The sequence below is a fragment of the Amblyraja radiata genome, chromosome 17, assembly GCF_010909765.2.
Source record: "Amblyraja radiata isolate CabotCenter1 chromosome 17, sAmbRad1.1.pri, whole genome shotgun sequence".
Lineage (NCBI taxonomy): Eukaryota > Metazoa > Chordata > Chondrichthyes > Rajiformes > Rajidae > Amblyraja > Amblyraja radiata.
The window spans coordinates 45,077,948-45,094,274 of NC_045972.1; the positions used below are offsets into that span (position 1 = coordinate 45,077,948).

Here is a 16,327-nt window from a genome sequence, read left to right on the forward strand (position 1 = left end):
GTGTGAAGAATTTACCCCTCAGATTCCTATTAATTCTTTTCCGCTTCACCTTTAACCTATGTCCTCTGGTCCTTGATTCCCCTATTCTGGGCATCTACCCGATCTATTCCTCTCATGATTTTATACACCTCTATAAGATCACCCCTCATCCTCCTGCGCTCCAGGGCATAGAGTCCCAGCCTGCACAACCTCTCTCCCTGTAGTTCAGACCCTTGAGCCCTGGCAACATCCTCGTAAATCTTCTCTGTACCATTCTGTGCCCTTTCCAGCTTGACAACATGAGACAAGTCACATTGACAAGTCAGACTACCATTATCCACGGATCTTCAATACTGCGTTCTACACAGCTCAACAAACAACATGCAAACTCGGACAGAAAGACATAGCAAAGAGCGCAATCATACTGTTGGGAAAACACAGATCCCCAAAGAAAGTTCCAGTGCCCATTTTCTCAGGGCTAGAAACAACGCTACATTTTCTAACAGTGTGTTTAGCAGCTAAACCATACATGGCTGGAACACTAATCATGAAGGCCATGGGCTAACATCATATTCCACCTTAAAAAGTCATTACATTAATCTAAGGGACGCTTTGTTAATTCCAGTTATTTCTTTTCAAGTAGTATGTCAATATAAAAGTATGCCAAAAATACTAATTAAACATTCTCATCTGGAGTCGGGCTAAAAGCCTTTTAGACGAATGGCGTCATATATATATAGTTGATTTTCAAAGTTAATGCATCACAGTACAATGAACATTCTAATATACATATTTAATTAATGGTGCCTCATTTACTACTTTGGTTTTCTGAATTCACATATCTGCTGTTATCCTGTGGATCAATACGTCAGATAACGTTTGCATTCTCCCCCCCCCCCCCTTCTCTCTCCCACCCGTCGTTCTACTAGTTCCACTGTTCGCATGCCTGTATCTCTCTAGTTAGCACATCTTCCCCAGCCAACAATGGGCCATTGTGGACTCCACCCTTCCTAAGGTCATCTGTTGCTGGCCCTGATTTTTTCCGGCCTTCTCTATCTTTTCAGTCTGAAGAAGGGTCCAGACCCCGAAACGTCACCCATTCCTTTTCTCCAGAGATGCTGCCTGACCCATCTTCGGGATAAACCAGCACCTGCAGTTCCTTCCTACACCCGCTTAAGAAATACGATTCTATAACCTTAGGAAAGGAAAAGTTATGCGAGCCAAGTCACCCTTATTTTTCCCTCCACTTTCCTTCAGTCAGTTTGTCCTTCAGATGGTGCTGGCATATCACAATAGCACACAAAAGGAAAAGTGCTTTCTGCACAGCAAAGATTGAGACGATTATAATTTAAAAGCCAAGATCAGCCTTACCACTGAAATTTGCTGCATTAGTAGATTTAAGGATCCAATTTGTTAAGCGTCAAGTACAAATGACAAGGCCAAAATATAAAACAATACCAAAAATATATACTTAGGTCAGTGCTGTTATGGGCCCTAATTTTCACACAACTATTTCTTTTCCCTCAAAGCTCAAGATTACAAAAATACAATCAACTTTCAAACAAAGCACATTTGCAGTTTTATCAAGTTTTCTGGATATATAATATTTTTAAGGGCCAAAAAAAATAATTCAGAAATTCATAAAACGGGAAGAATCAGGAAACAAAGGAGATTCAAATGAGACAAAAGAAAAGCTCTTGGGAGTGAAACAAAATCAAGCCGTCAGTCTGGCAGTAAAGTGAACGCATTTGCTGAAATGCAAGATTCATACCGAGCGACATTTGCCACATAGACAACAGGCAAGGTCAGCATTTCAATGACACAAGCAGCTAACACTATTCCAAATGACATGTGGGTGATAAAAGTGTTTCCAACGGTAGATGTTACAGAGCAATAAATGAGTGGGATTCATTAACAGGTTAGTATCCAGAGACATTTCCAAAACTAAAATGAAATAAAATTATTTACACATTGTCACTTTGTCTTTAAAAGAACTCCTACTTTTACGTTCAGCTGGTGGACATTTTAAGAAATGGCAGACATACTCTACAGTGAAAAGTTATTGCCATGCTCCCACTTTATTTTATGCAACTCAAACATTCTTTAAACATAATAAATTAGATGATGGGTTTGCTTCCAAGACTTAAAAGGTTGGCAGACTATTTGTACAAACTCATCGCCGGACTTTGGTACATGCACATGTACGCATCGCAAAGCAGCCTCCTCGCAAACCCTTGGATGCTTTTCGGATCCAATCCGTGCAGCTTTTCTGGTGACATTTTCAAGTACTCCCCTATCTCAGGGCACTGAATCACCTGAGGGATATTGTAACCATTCTGCCCACCTGTGAACAAACAAAAAACTGATTAAACATTCAAGATCTCCAAATCTATTTTGGATTTTGTAAAATGAATAATGTGAAACTCACTTGCAGGCTGCTCTTAACTCAAATATATATATCACTTGCTACTAAACTGCCTATTTATGGTGTGCAAAAGAGCTCAGGATAAACCCAGCTTCTAGCACAAGATATAGCACAAGATAAAAGACCCTGATAGTTCTATACAGGATGTCTTTAGAAATGGGAGTTCTATACAGGACATACCTTTAGAAATTAGACAGAATTTCTTTAGTCAGAGGGTGGCGAATCTGTGGAATTCATTGCCACAGACGACTGTGGAGGCCAAGTCTTTGGATATTTTTAATGCGGAGATTGACAGGTTCTTGATTAGTAAGGGTGTCAAAGGTTACTGGGAGAAGACAGGAGAATGGGATTGAGAGGGAAAGATGGGTCAGCCACGATCGAATGGCAGAGCAGACACGATGGGTCACATGGCCAAATTCTGCTCCTATGACTAATGAACACAACAGTAGCTAACAAGCAGCATAAAAGTTCAACGGGGCAAACATGTCAGAGATGATGGAAGTTTTGCCGTACCGTCCCGGTCAGCCATGCTGTCAAAAAACAACCAAGCCGAGTCATCTGGGCCATATTTGACGAAAGCCACATAGTGACTGGTTTCTATGCAGAGCACTGCAAACAGTTTCATCTTCTGCCTGGGCATGCAGCACTGCCTCCAGGAGTAGTCTGCCATCTGCTCCGGCAGAGTCACTTTCCTCTGCTCGTGTCCTTGTCTCTTTGGATGGAGATGTACCTGGAACAAAGCAAACTGCGTTAACGGCGACTCGAGAAACGGCAAATTGTGCAGGGAAGCTCCCGGTGAGGCGCACAGGAGCGGCCCGGGCGGCTGGCCGAGGAAGGGCCGCGGAGAGGAGAGGCGGTCGGGCCAAGGAAGGGCTGCGGAGAGGCAATTGGGCCGAGGACAGGTTAAGGAGAGCGTGGTCGGACTGCGCCACCGAGAACAAAGGCGGGAGGGGGGCGGGGGAGGCACCGAGAACAACGAGGTGCCGGGAGGACGATGGGCAGTCGAGAATGAAGGGGAACTTTAACGAGAACTTCTGTCACTTTGTCTGCACCACCAATCATTGATGTATTCAAGAGAGTTAGATGTAGCTCTTAGGACTCTCAGGAATCTAGGGATATGGGGAGAAACAGGACCGGGGTACTGATTTTGGATGATCAGCCTTGATCATAGTGAATGGCGGTGCTGGCTAAAAAGGGCTGAATGGCCTACTTCTGCACCTATTTTCTATGTTTCTAAACGTGGAGACTGTGTACAGCACGGCGGCACAGCGGTAGAGTTGATGCCTTAACAGCGGCAGAAACACGGGTTCGATCTTGACTATAGGCGCTGTCAGTATGGAGTTTGTACGTTCTCCCCATGACCACGTAAGACTTCTCTAGTTTCCTCCCACACTCCAAAGATGTACAGTGTGCAGGATAGTGCTAGTGCACGGGGTGATCGCTGGTCGGCGTGGACTAGGTGGGCCGAAGATCCTGTTTCAGTGCTGTATCTCTAAACTAAACTAATAATTTCATTGTACCTAGGTACGTGTGACGATAGAGTATAATTGAAACTAATGCAAACATCTTCATGCCAAGCATTAGAGAGGGAGGAAGTTTAACAGTCAATTCCTATTTTCCATATTAATTAACTTAATAATTAGTGATTATATTATAAATAAATGCATTATAATAAATTAGAATAATAAATAATGAATAACTGATTTTAACTTAATCAGAGCATCACTGGTGAGACAGTAAATATCCAACTTTCATCTCAACCTTCATAGGGCGGTCATGGTGGCGCAGCGGTAGAGTTGCTGCCTTACAGCGCCCGAGACCCGGGATGGATCCCGACCATGGGCGCTGTCTGTCCGGAGTTTGTACGTTCTGCCACCCGCGCGGGTTTTCTCCGAGATCTTCGGTTTCCTCTCACACTCCAAAGACATACAGGTATGTAGGTTAATTGCTTGGTGTATGTGCAGATTGTCCCTAGTGTGTGTAGGATAGTGTTAATGTGCGGGGTGATCGCTGGTCTCAGTGGGCCAAAGGGCCTGTTTCCTCACTGTATCTATAAAACTAAAAAAAATCCATGCAAACAAGGGGCTCATCAGTCCTCGAAAGAGGAACCGTTCAGTCAATTATGTTGACATGGGACTGGTGTCGCATTTAGGTAGATGGGTAAGGAAGAGATTCATTTTCTAAAGAACATTAACAAAATCACTGAAAAAAAAAAAATCAAGAGAAAATTCATTTCTTTCCTTAAATAGAATGTTTTAATTTAATGAAAAATATGTACCTGGGTTGTGCAAGCTTTGCAGAATTGCTTAATTTTTCCAGCAGTTATATCAATGTCATTATAACATTCTTTGCATTCATAAAGTGCAAGACCTCCACAGATTCGACAGTCTCGCGGAGCTAAAATATAAAAAGGCAATATTATCAATCTTCTTATTTTTAAACCATTTTGTTACAATTAATGGGTGCAAATCCTTTCCCAGGGTTTCCCATCAATCCTTCCACCTACCTGGCACACTAGTAGAGCAACTAATCTCACTAGGTCCTCCTATGAATGCCAAATCAATATGGAAATCATGCCTTCAAATCAATGTAGATTTCGTAATTCAAAATGTAGATTTCAAAATTCAAATCAATGTAGAATTCATAATTCAAATCATTGTCAAGTCCATAATTGAAATCAATGTAGAATCCGCAATTCAAATCAACACATAATTCATAACATGGTCAAATTCTTAATTCAAATCAGCCAAGAATTCATAATTCAAATCAATGTGGAATTCATAAATATAATGAACTATTCATAATTCGAATCATTATGAATGAATAAGTTTATTGGCCAAGTATGCACACATACAAGGAATTTGCCTTGGTGCGCAGCTCGCAAGTAACAACACGACATACAGTAAACAATTAATAAAACATTACAGTTTAAACATGTGAAAGAAATAAAATACCAGATCAAAATGAGGCAACAGACTTTTAGTTATTGAGTAGAGCTACTGCTCGTGGGAAAAAAAGTTGTTTTTATGTCTGGCTGTGGCAGCTTTGACAGTCCGGAGTCGCCTTCCAGAGGGAAGTGATTCAAAAAGTTTGTGGCCAAGGTGAGAGGGGTCAGAGTTGATCTTGCCCGCTCGATTCCTGGCCCTTGCAGTGGTGGGAAGGTTGCAGCCCATGGATGATAAGGTTGCTGGTTTAAGAGGCTAACTTTAGATGGCAGCACAGTGCGATGTTCAGAGGTTCAAGTGGACACTGACCACTAGAATATGTTCACTTTTAATGGGGAAAATGATTTACTAATTTGAAAACAATTATAACCTTAGAGCATTTAAAGAAATCAATTTTAAAAAGAGAGAGAGGAAGAGTTGATAGTGCACCTTCTCTGTGGGATATAATGAGGGCTTTCATTGTTGAAGAGCATTCTATGTAAAGGAATGAGGACAATTGGACTTCTCGCAAAGCTTCACTCCCTCTAGTGGCTGTCAATAATACTACAGCTGCAACTGCTTATGAATAAATTTAAATTGCTTTCATCGCCTCCAAGAGCCCTCTGTTTTATACAAGAAATATCAACTCTATCTCAAAACCTGGTACACAACAGATTATCTCCATTACCAAAGGATCCAAACCCCGGTTAAAAATGATCGACCACAAAAAAAATGACAGTCACACAATCAACTTTAAAATATAGTAACTAACTCAAAGGGACATCCGAAATGCCAAGTGTGTTTAAATGTCATTTGTACCTAAACAGAACAATTAAATTCTTACTTACAGCATTATAACAGATTTATAGATAACATAATAAGCAAAAAAAGTTCAATAATGTTTTTTTTTTAAAAAGCCCAGACTCCAGTGTAAGCAAGACCATTTATAGTTCATAGTTTAACTGGCAACTAGAGTGCAGTCCTGAGCTACTGTCTACCTCATAGGAGATCTTTAATCAGACTTACTGTCCTTCATCTTGCATTAAACGTAATTCCCTTTATCATGCATCTGTACACTGCGGATGCCTCAATTGTAATCATATATTTATCTTACCGCAGACTGGTTAGCACGCAACAAAAGCTTTTCACTGTACCTTGGTACATGCGACAATAAACTAAACAAAAGGCCCTGTCCCACTGTACGAGCTAATTCAAGAGCTCTCCTGAGTTTAAAAAAAATCAAACTCGTGGTAAGCAGGTAGAATGAACGTAGCGGGTACGTCGGAGCTCGGGGACTTCTCTTAGCGGCTCGTAACGCTAACAGCAGGTACCCGGGAAACGCGGTAAGCTCGGGAAGACTCGTGAAGATTTTTCAACGTGTTGAAAAATGTCCACGAGAGCCCCGAGTACCTACGAGCGGCCATTACCGTAAATCTCCGAGTTGAATCAAGGCAAAACTCGGGAGAACTCTTGAATGAACTCGTACAGTGGGACAGGGCTTTAAAACTAAACTAATGTTGTGTAGTATTCAATAGGCTGATCAATGTTGAGCAGAAGCTGTTCCTGAACTTGGAGGTCACGGTTTTCAGATGCTCATACCTTCTTCCCAATGGCAGGAGTGAAATGAGAGCGTGGCCAGGGTGGTGTTGGGCCTTGATGATACTGGTTGTCTTTGAGGCAACTCCTCCTATTGATCCCTTCGATGGTGGGGAGGTCAGTACTCGTGGTAGAGTTTTTGATGTCCCAAATGAAAATTTAATAGCCAGTAATGTTGTATTGGCCTGATCCCATTGTTTTAGTGGTGATGTTTGGGGTCAAGGAAAGAGCATTCACGTCGCGGCCCTGTTTCCATCAATCTTTCCACCACCACACACAAGAAGCACAAGACAGACACCATTGTATGCAGATGACCAGAAGTGTGTTCAGCTCTGGCTGTGTGTGGACTCGATAAGAAGAAGTGGTGGTGGTGCTGCTGAACACAAGTTGAACAAGACTGCGACAATAACTATAGATGTGTGTAGGAAAGAACTGCAGATGTTGGTTTACATCGAAGATAGACACAAAATGCTGGAGTAACTCAGCGGGTCACCGAAAAAGTCACCTTGTTTCGGTCCCTGGGGGTTAGGCCACTCCTTGGGTCATCCCCCTCGGCTCTTGAGGGACAGGGACGATTGTCTGCCCACGGGGTTTCCCGGATCCTGCTCACGGGAGTTCTGTGTGTTTTCCTGACCTCATCCAGGCCACTACAACTGGTGACCCCGACGTTCATCACGCATCGTGATGGAAAACAACGCCGTTGCGCTGAAGCTCCCGACTTTGTGGACCGAAGAGCCCGATATCTGATTCCAGTATTCCAGGTCGACCGCGTCTCCGCTGCTCCCGGACGACCCCGCGGTGAAATCCGGCCGCAATCGGGCATTCCAGCGCAGGCTCGTCACTCCAGCACGGCCCGCCGGCAGTTCCATCCGACGCCAGCAGAGGTCGTTGTGGTTCATCTCAGCCAACTTCATCTGCTATTTCACCAGACGCCAGCAGAGGGGTTGGTGCTATTATCCCCGACGCTAGGGAGCTGCAGCCAGGCAATGTCGCCCACCCTGCGCCTTCCCGGGAAATGCAGGGGCCGGTCGTCAGTGATTCCTTTGACGACGGCCATATTCATCGTGTCTTCGCCTGGTATCACCGCACCGGGGGTCGGTTCCTCGTGGACACCGGGGCAGAGGTGAGTGTGCTGCCTCCCCCCATCGCTGAAATCCGTGCGGGCAAACGGGAGTGCTATTCGCACCTACGGAGTTCGCACCATCTCCCTCAACTCTGGCCGCAGCTGCCTTTCGTGGGAGTTTGCCATCGCCAATGTTTCCCAGCCGCTGCTGGGCGCCGCCTTCCTTCGAGCCCATTCACTCCTCGTGGATGTCAAGCGGCAGCGCCTGGTGTATTCCGTCACGCTGGAGCCGGTCTTCCTCCGCGTCGGTGATCTGGTTGCACGCCCTGATGGTCACCTGTCGTCCGTGGATGCGACTTCCGCGCGCATCCTGGCGGATATTCCGGACATCCTCTTCCGCTCCTCCGCCCCCAAGCACGGGGTGGAACACCATATTCTGACTACTGGCCCGCCCGTGCACGTCGTCTCACGCCAGACAAGCCCCGTCTAGCTCGGGAGGAGTTCCGCCTGATGGAGGCAATGGGCATCGTGCGCCCCTCCGATAGCCCATGGGCGTCACCACTCCACATGGTCCCCAAAGCGGGAGGGGGCTGGCGCCCGTGCGGGGATTATCGTCTTCTGAATGATCTGACCGTCGCCGACAGGCACCCGGTCCCGCACATTCAGGACTTCAAATCCCATCTGGCCGGAGCATCAGTGTTCTCCAAGGTGGACCTCGTACGTGGTCCACCCCGACAATATCCCTAAGACAGCAATTATTATACCGTTTGGACTGATTGAATTTTTGCGGATGTCGTTTGGGTTGAAGAACGCCGCGCAGGCCTTCCAGCGGCTTATGGACTGTGTGCGGTGGCCTGGACTTTGTAATCGTCTACTTGGATGACATACTTGTGGCCAGCCGCTAGCGGCAGGAGCACTGCATCCACCTCCGTCAGCTGTGTCAGCGCCTCAGTGATTGTGGATTGGCTATCAACTCGGCCAAGTGCCGTTTTGGGGTGAAGGCTTCCTTGGCCACCACGTAACTCAACAAGAGGTGGTGCCTCTGCCGGCCAGGGTGGACGCTGTCCACAGTTAAGGGCCTCCAGGAATTCGTGGGGATGGTTGCGTTTTATCACCGTTTCTTGCCGACCGCTTTTGAACCTGCCTGGCGTCTGGCCTTTTCCTGACCTCATCCAGGCCACTACAACCCATCCTTTCTCTCCCCAGAGATGCTGCCTGTCCCGCTGAGTTACTCCAGCATTTTGTGTCTATCTTCGACTATAGATATGTATTGTCCAGACCCCTGGATATAAAGGGAATTCAGAGGTTAAGAAGTGAGAAATGTTCTGTGCATCTTTTAAGTCCAATTAACACAGAGCTGTGGGGTTAAAATAGGAAACTGGGCCCAGTGAGAATAAATAATCAGGGCGGCACGGCAACACAGCCGTAGAGTTGCTGCCTTATAGCACCGCAGACCCGAGTTTGATCGTGACCTCAGGTGCTGCCTGTACGGAGTTTGTACGTTCTCCCTGTGACCCATGCGTTTTCTCCGGTTGCTCTGATTTTCTACCACACTCCAAAGGCATGCAGGCTTGGAGGTTAATTGGCTTCTGTAAATTGCCTCTACTATTCAGGATAGAACTAGTGAATGGGTGATTGCTGGTTGGCACAGACTCGGCGGGCCAAAGGGCCTGTTTCCACACTGTATCTCGAAACGGAAACAAACTGAAAAAGCCAAACTGCAAAACTACAAGATACAAATCTGTGTCTCAAAGGTCAGAGCTTTCTTTAGATTATTGATTCTAATCAGCTAAACTATTATGCAATGGAAAATACTGAGGCCATCTTTCAGTAATGGTTAGGCTTCTTCAAAGCTTACAACACTTAAAAAAGAATCATAAATGTCAACATCACATTAAATATGACATATTCAAGTTATATTCAGAAACATTGTCTGACTAATATAAAAATAGCACAGACAGTTCTAAGTTTAAACATAAACAGGACAATCTAAAAAGGGCACTTCCTGGTTCATAATAATAAATGAATTTGGAAAGCAAACAGAAATAGAATAAATATTACTCACTGTCTTCTAATAAATCAGTGATATCCAATTCCAAAGTTGGAAATATCTTCTTAAACATCTTGAAATCTTTACCAAATCGTGGCATCTGAACTATGAGACATGAAGGCGCCTTAAAGAAAAAATGAATCTTATCAAGTTTTCGCATTATTTATGCTAACCTTCAAAATCCTCAAATAAACGTAATTTCCATTAAATTGACAATCCTGTTGTTTAATAAGATGTTATACTCTATTAAGCACAATCATGTCGCGTGGTCAGGTCATTCAAAAACGTTCAATTTCCTCAGGAAGAGACAAGCTGCTGGAGTGACTCAGCGGGTCAGGCAGCATCTCTGGAGGGAGACACAAGGAGCTGTAGATGCTGGTTCACAAAAAAAGACATCAAGTGCTGGAGTAACTCAGCGTGTCAGGCAGCATCTCTGGAGAACATGGATAGGTGACGCTTCGGGTCAGGGCCCTTTCTTCGAGACGATCAGTTCAAATGTTCTCACTTTAATTTCTAAGTGCCTTCTTTTCACTCACTGAAAAAGTTCAGTTTTTATACAAGAAAAGATGTAAATGATTGCTTTAATTCTGTTTAAAATTCATAAAGGAGAATGAGGTTTCTCTCCGAAGATATTTTATTTTATACAGGTGCTGGATAACAATTTTCACGAGGAAGCAACTTCTGTCCTTACCAAAGACAGATACAGAGTACTGGAATAACCCCGTGGTCAAGGCAGTAAATCTGGAGAAAAAACACTGGGCAACATATTGGGTCAGGACCCTTCTTCAATCTGCAGTTTTCATGATTTTTTAGTGTAGTTTAGTTTCTTATTGTCACGTGGACCGAGATACAGCAAAAATATTTTGTTTGCGTGCTATCCAGTCAAAGAAAAGGACTCCACTTGAATACAATCAAGCCATCCCCAGTGCACAGGTAAAGGATAAAGGGCACAGCAAAGATACAACATTGGAGTCATGTGTAGGAAGGAACTGCAGATGCTGGTTTAAACCAAAGATAGACACAAAAAGCTGGAGTAACTCAGCAGGTCAGGCAGGTCTGAAGAAGGGTCTCAACCAGAAACGTCACCTATTCCTTTTCTCCAGAGATGCTGTCTGACCTGCTGAGTTACTCCAGCTATATTGTGTCTAACATTGGAGCAATATGGGTCACAAACCAAAGAGAGCTATGGGTTTTGCCAGAGGTCACCCTGTGAGCAACCACTAGCACCATGTTCAATGTGTCCACCACACTGAGCAGCCAGAACTAGGCAGGGTTTTTTTTCGGTAGGAAAGCCCAGTTTGGGTTCTGGTGGAGTGGGGCAAGAGGAAGACTTGTGTTCCCAGGTCTTGGGTGACCTGGCCGTTGAGACGAGTGGAAGAGTTGCAGTGAGAGGGTCATTAAGGTCAACGGGAAACATAGAAAATAGGTGCAGGAGTAGGCCATTCGGCCCTTCGAGCCTGCACCGCCATTCAATATGATCATGGCTGATCATCCAACTCAATACCCTCTGATCCCATTAGCCACAAGGGCTACATCTAAATATAGTTAAAGTAAAGGGATTGGAATGCGAAAAGAGAAATAAGGCAGGAACTGAGGGAGGGAGAGACCACAGTAGGTGTGAGGGATTGTGGTCAGACTGCGAGAGCACAGACAGCCCACAATTTCCACAGACCTTGAATCAGAGTTCACGCCGAATGCACGACACAAATGCTGAAAGGAGCCAATGGATCTAATTATTCACCACATTAACAATGCAGTTAATTGCAACCAGCAGGCATAGAAGAAGTGGACCAGGAGATCACTATTACAGAGGACATATCTAAAGAAGGAGCCATAGTCACAGTCATCCAGCACAGAAACAGGTCCTTCGGCTCAACTTGCTCGTGCCAACTTAGATGACCCATCAACACTGTCCCACCTGCTCATGTTTGGCCAATATCCCTCTAAACCTTTTCAGTCCATGTCCAAAAGTTTTTGTAAATGCTGCTATAGTACCTGCCTCAACTGCCTCCTCTGGCAGTGAGCCAATAATTCTAGGTCATGATGGACAAAAGTTCCTGATTACTGTTCCTGAAAGGCTGTACCTGCACACCAACTTTCAGTGACTAGTGTACAAGGACACCCAGGTCTATCTGTACCTCCCATTCACCTAACTTAACCCCATTGAGATAATAATCTGCCCCCTTGTTTTTGCCGCCAAAGTGGATAACCTCACAATTATCTATATTACACCGCATCTGCCCACTCACTCAACCTATCCAGGTCACACTGCAACCTCCTAACATCCTCTTCACAGTTCACACTGCCACCCAGCTTTGTGTCACCTGCAAACATGCTAGTGTTGCTCATAATTCCCTCTTCCAAATCATTAATATATATGGTAAACAGTTGCGGCCCCAACACCGAGCCTTGCGGCACTCCACTCGCCACTGCCTGCCATTCTGAAAAGGACCTGTTCACTCCTACTCTTTGCTTCCTGTCTGACAAACAATTTGCTATCCACATCAACACCCTTCCCCCATACCATGTGCTCGAATTTTAGTCACCAGTCTCCCGTGCGGGACCTTATCAAAGGCTTTCTGAAAGTCTAGATACACTACATCCACTGACTCCCTTCATCCATTTTACTTGTCACATCCTCAAAAAATTCCAGATTAGTCAAGCATGATTTTCCTTTCATAAATCCATGTTGCCTTGGACTAATCCTTTTACTGCTATCCAAATGCCTCATTATTACCTCTTTAATAATTGACTCCAGCATCTTTCCCACCACCGAAGTCAGGCTAACTGGTCTGTAATTCCCCGTTTTCTCTCTCGCTCCTTTCTTGAAAAGTGGGATAACATTAGCTATCCTCCAATCCACAGGAACTGATCCTGAATCTATTGAACATTGAAAAATGATCACCAATGCGTCCACTATTTCTAGAGCCACCTCCCTGAGGACCCTGGGATGCAGACCATCAGGCCCAGGGGATTTATCGTCCTTCAGTCCCATTAGCCTACCCAATACTATTTCTCGCCTAATGAATATTTCTTTCAGTTCCTCTACCCCCTTAGATCCTCTGTCCTCCAGTACATCTGGGAGATTGTTTGTGTCTTCCTTAGTGAAGACAGATCCGACATACCTGTTCAACTCTTCTGCCATTTCCTTGTTCCCCATAATAATTTCACCTGTGTCTGCCTTCAAGAGACCCACATTTGACTTTGCTATTCTTTTTCTCTTAACATATCTAAAGAAGCTTTTACTGTCCTTCTTTATATTCCTGGCCAGCTTCCCCTCGTACTTCATCTTTTCAGCCCGTATTGCCCGTTTTGTTTCCTTCTGTTGTCCTAAGAAAGTTTCCCAATCCTCTGGCTTCCGGCTACTCTTTGCTGTGTTATACATCTTTTCTGTTAGTTTTATTCTATCCCCAACTTCTCTTGTCAGCCACAGTTGCCTCCTACTCCCTTTAGAATCTTTCTTTCTTTTTGGAATGAAATGATCCTGCGTCTTCCAGGATTATGCCCAGAAATTCCTGCCATTGCTGTTTCACCATCATTCTTGCTAGGATCCCTTTCCAGTCTACCTTGGCTAGCTCCTCCCTCATGCCTTCATAGTCCCCTTTGTTCAACTGCATCACTGACACTTCCGATTTAACGTTCTCCTTCTCAAATTGCAGATTAAAACTAATCATATTATGATCACTACCTCCAAGCGGTTCCTTTACCTCTAGTTCTCTTATCCAATCTGGAAGTATCTTTCTGAAAGTAATCCAGAAAGGCTCTGGAATCGAGGGTGCCAGAAAATCGGTGGTGGGCCTGTAATATGAGTCACAAACCTAAGTGGGCTATGGGTTTTGCCAGAGGTCATTCTGTGGGTAACATGACTCTCACAACATTGAGCAACTGCAACTAGGCAGGAAGCATGGGATAATAAGTTACAATTATCCCTCTGACTAACAGCGTGCAACTCCATGGACTGAATACTCGCCTCTGGCTTGGTGATCTTTGGCTTATGATCACTTTATAACCTCGATACATCCCAAATTACAACTGCATTCTGAGTCAGACATTTTGAGTTTTTTTTTTTTAAATTAAACGTGTTTCACCTCAGCAAATTTAAGATCACTGGTAATAAACGACCACTCAAGCAACTGCTGAATTGTAGGAACACCGACATCTTCGTTTTTATCCATGAATATTTGGTAAAAGAAACAGTCTTGTACTTTTTGCCCTGCCGATCTATTGGGAAAGAAATAGGAAAAAAAAAAATCAATGACCACTTCAAAAATGGGATCTGGATTCCATTTTTTGGAATGGAATCTGTTGGCGTACCTTGCAATTTAAATTATGTAGATAGCTGCAATTTCAGTGATTTTGCCCAAAATACCTGTGATCTTTAGGCGAAGTTACTATTTAACTCCATTATAATGTATGATGTTGGACTATCCATTAGTTACTTTGCAAACTTCTACACTGCCTGTAGTGTCATCACAACAAAGGGAACAAGAAGTAGGGGCGGCACGGAGGTGCAGGGGTAGAGTTACTGCCTCACATCGCCAGAGACCCGGGTTCTATGCTGACTACGGTGCTTGTCTGTACGGAGTTTGTATGTTCTCCATGTGACCTACAAACCCACATGTTTTTGGGATGTGGAAGCTGACCCGGAAGAACCCTCAGTGGTCACAGGATGAACATGCAAACTCCCAACCGACGGCAGCCGAGGTCTGGATCGAACCCGGGTCACTGGTGCTGTGAGGCAGCAGCTCCACCACTGAGCTCCAGAATATACAGCTGCTCCTCGACCTACCATGGGGTTACATTCCGATAAAACCCACCGTAAACAGAAAATATCGCAAGCCGAAAACGCATTGCGATATATTGCGATCGCGTGACCGGACGTGACGCGCGGCTCGCTGCCGTTGCCGAGCGTCTGCCGATCGTAAAGTCGAAATATCGCAAGTCGAAGCATCGTAAATCGGGGAGCACCTGTATTGGTATATCGCTCCCTATAATCTCCAGCTTCCACTTCCTTCTCCCTGGTAAATACCAAATGAGACGATTCCTTTAGGATTTCATTCTTAATTCCGAGACCCAAACATTTGAACTGCCTTTCAAATTTGTTGACACATTTGCCAAGTGATGAAATGGTTACAGCCTGGGGAACAGTATAGCACAGGAACAGGCCCTTTGGCCCACAATGTTTGCGCTGTACATGTAGCCAAGTTTCATCAGACATGTTTAGACATTTGGAATATGAAAACACTGCAGACAAGTACATTTGCTTACTTTTTTTAATCAAATACACCTGAATACGAGAAAGGGAAGAGAAAAACTCAACCAATGTGCTGCTATAATAGCTGGTCAAAACATTAAGCTTATCTACTTATCTACTCCAAACATAGACTGTTTCTGTTCTGAGCAAATTAACATCATCCTTTTGTTTAGGCCGAAGTAATTTAGATTAATGTTTTCTATCAAAAATGGTTAAACAGTGGGTGGAGGAGTGCCTAAGCAGAAAACTCTAACATATAATGATGAATCCAAAGTTTGATACAGATACAAATGTGCCTACCTGATTTTTAACAAAGGCTCGACTTTCAATATATGATGAAACAGGATGTTGAGAAATTCTTCAGGATCTATAAAACATGTTGCAAAGTAGTTGAGGTAATCAAAACCCATTATTTAGTTGGCATCTTATAATGCAAGTAGACTCTGCAATTCAGTAATTACCCAAACGACCATCACATAAATATTTATAGTGTCATAGAGTCATATAGCATGGAACCAGAACCTTTGCCCCAACTTGCCCACGCCGACCTTGTAACGTCCCTCCGGCAGACGTTACAAGGCCTTCTACGCCCGAACCTCCAGACTCAGGAACAGTTTCATCCCAAGAGCTATAGCGGCTCTGAACCGGCCCTAATGAGTGCCCCCCCACCCACCCCCTTTGGACAGTCTCCCTCAGATGGTCACGTCAATCAATTCAGCTTGTTTATTTATGTATTGTATTTATTTACCTTTCTTGTACATCAGTGGAGCTGCACACTAAATCTCGTTGCACTGACGTGCAATGACAATAAAAGATATATTATTATTATTATGCTCCATCAACACTCGTCCCACCTGCCTGCTTTTGGTCCATATCCCTCTAAACCTGTCCTATCCATGTACCTGCCTAAATGTTTCTTAAATGTTGCTATAGCAGTTGCTAAAACGTTACGATAGTACTTGCTAATGTACCTCCAGGGATTTGGTGGCATTTTGTGGCATTCTATCTCTAGAGATGCTGCATGACCCGCTGAGTT

General features: G+C 44.3%; 1 protein-coding gene across 1 annotated transcript in view; it reads right to left on the reverse strand.

The window, feature by feature from the left end:
- Positions 1-1,531: 1,531 nt before the first annotated feature.
- The window catches only part of cyld (CYLD lysine 63 deubiquitinase), a 45,777-nt gene continuing 30,981 nt past the window's right edge, over positions 1,532-16,327 (reverse strand). The window contains exons 12-17 of the mRNA XM_033036350.1: positions 15,592-15,658; positions 14,126-14,258; positions 10,053-10,161; positions 4,683-4,801; positions 2,918-3,134; positions 1,532-2,323 (exon numbers count right to left, since the gene is read on the reverse strand). Of these exons, the coding sequence (XP_032892241.1) occupies positions 2,139-2,323; positions 2,918-3,134; positions 4,683-4,801; positions 10,053-10,161; positions 14,126-14,258; positions 15,592-15,658 (830 nt within the window). The 3' untranslated portion in view covers positions 1,532-2,138. The remainder of the gene's footprint in view (positions 2,324-2,917; positions 3,135-4,682; positions 4,802-10,052; positions 10,162-14,125; positions 14,259-15,591; positions 15,659-16,327) is intronic.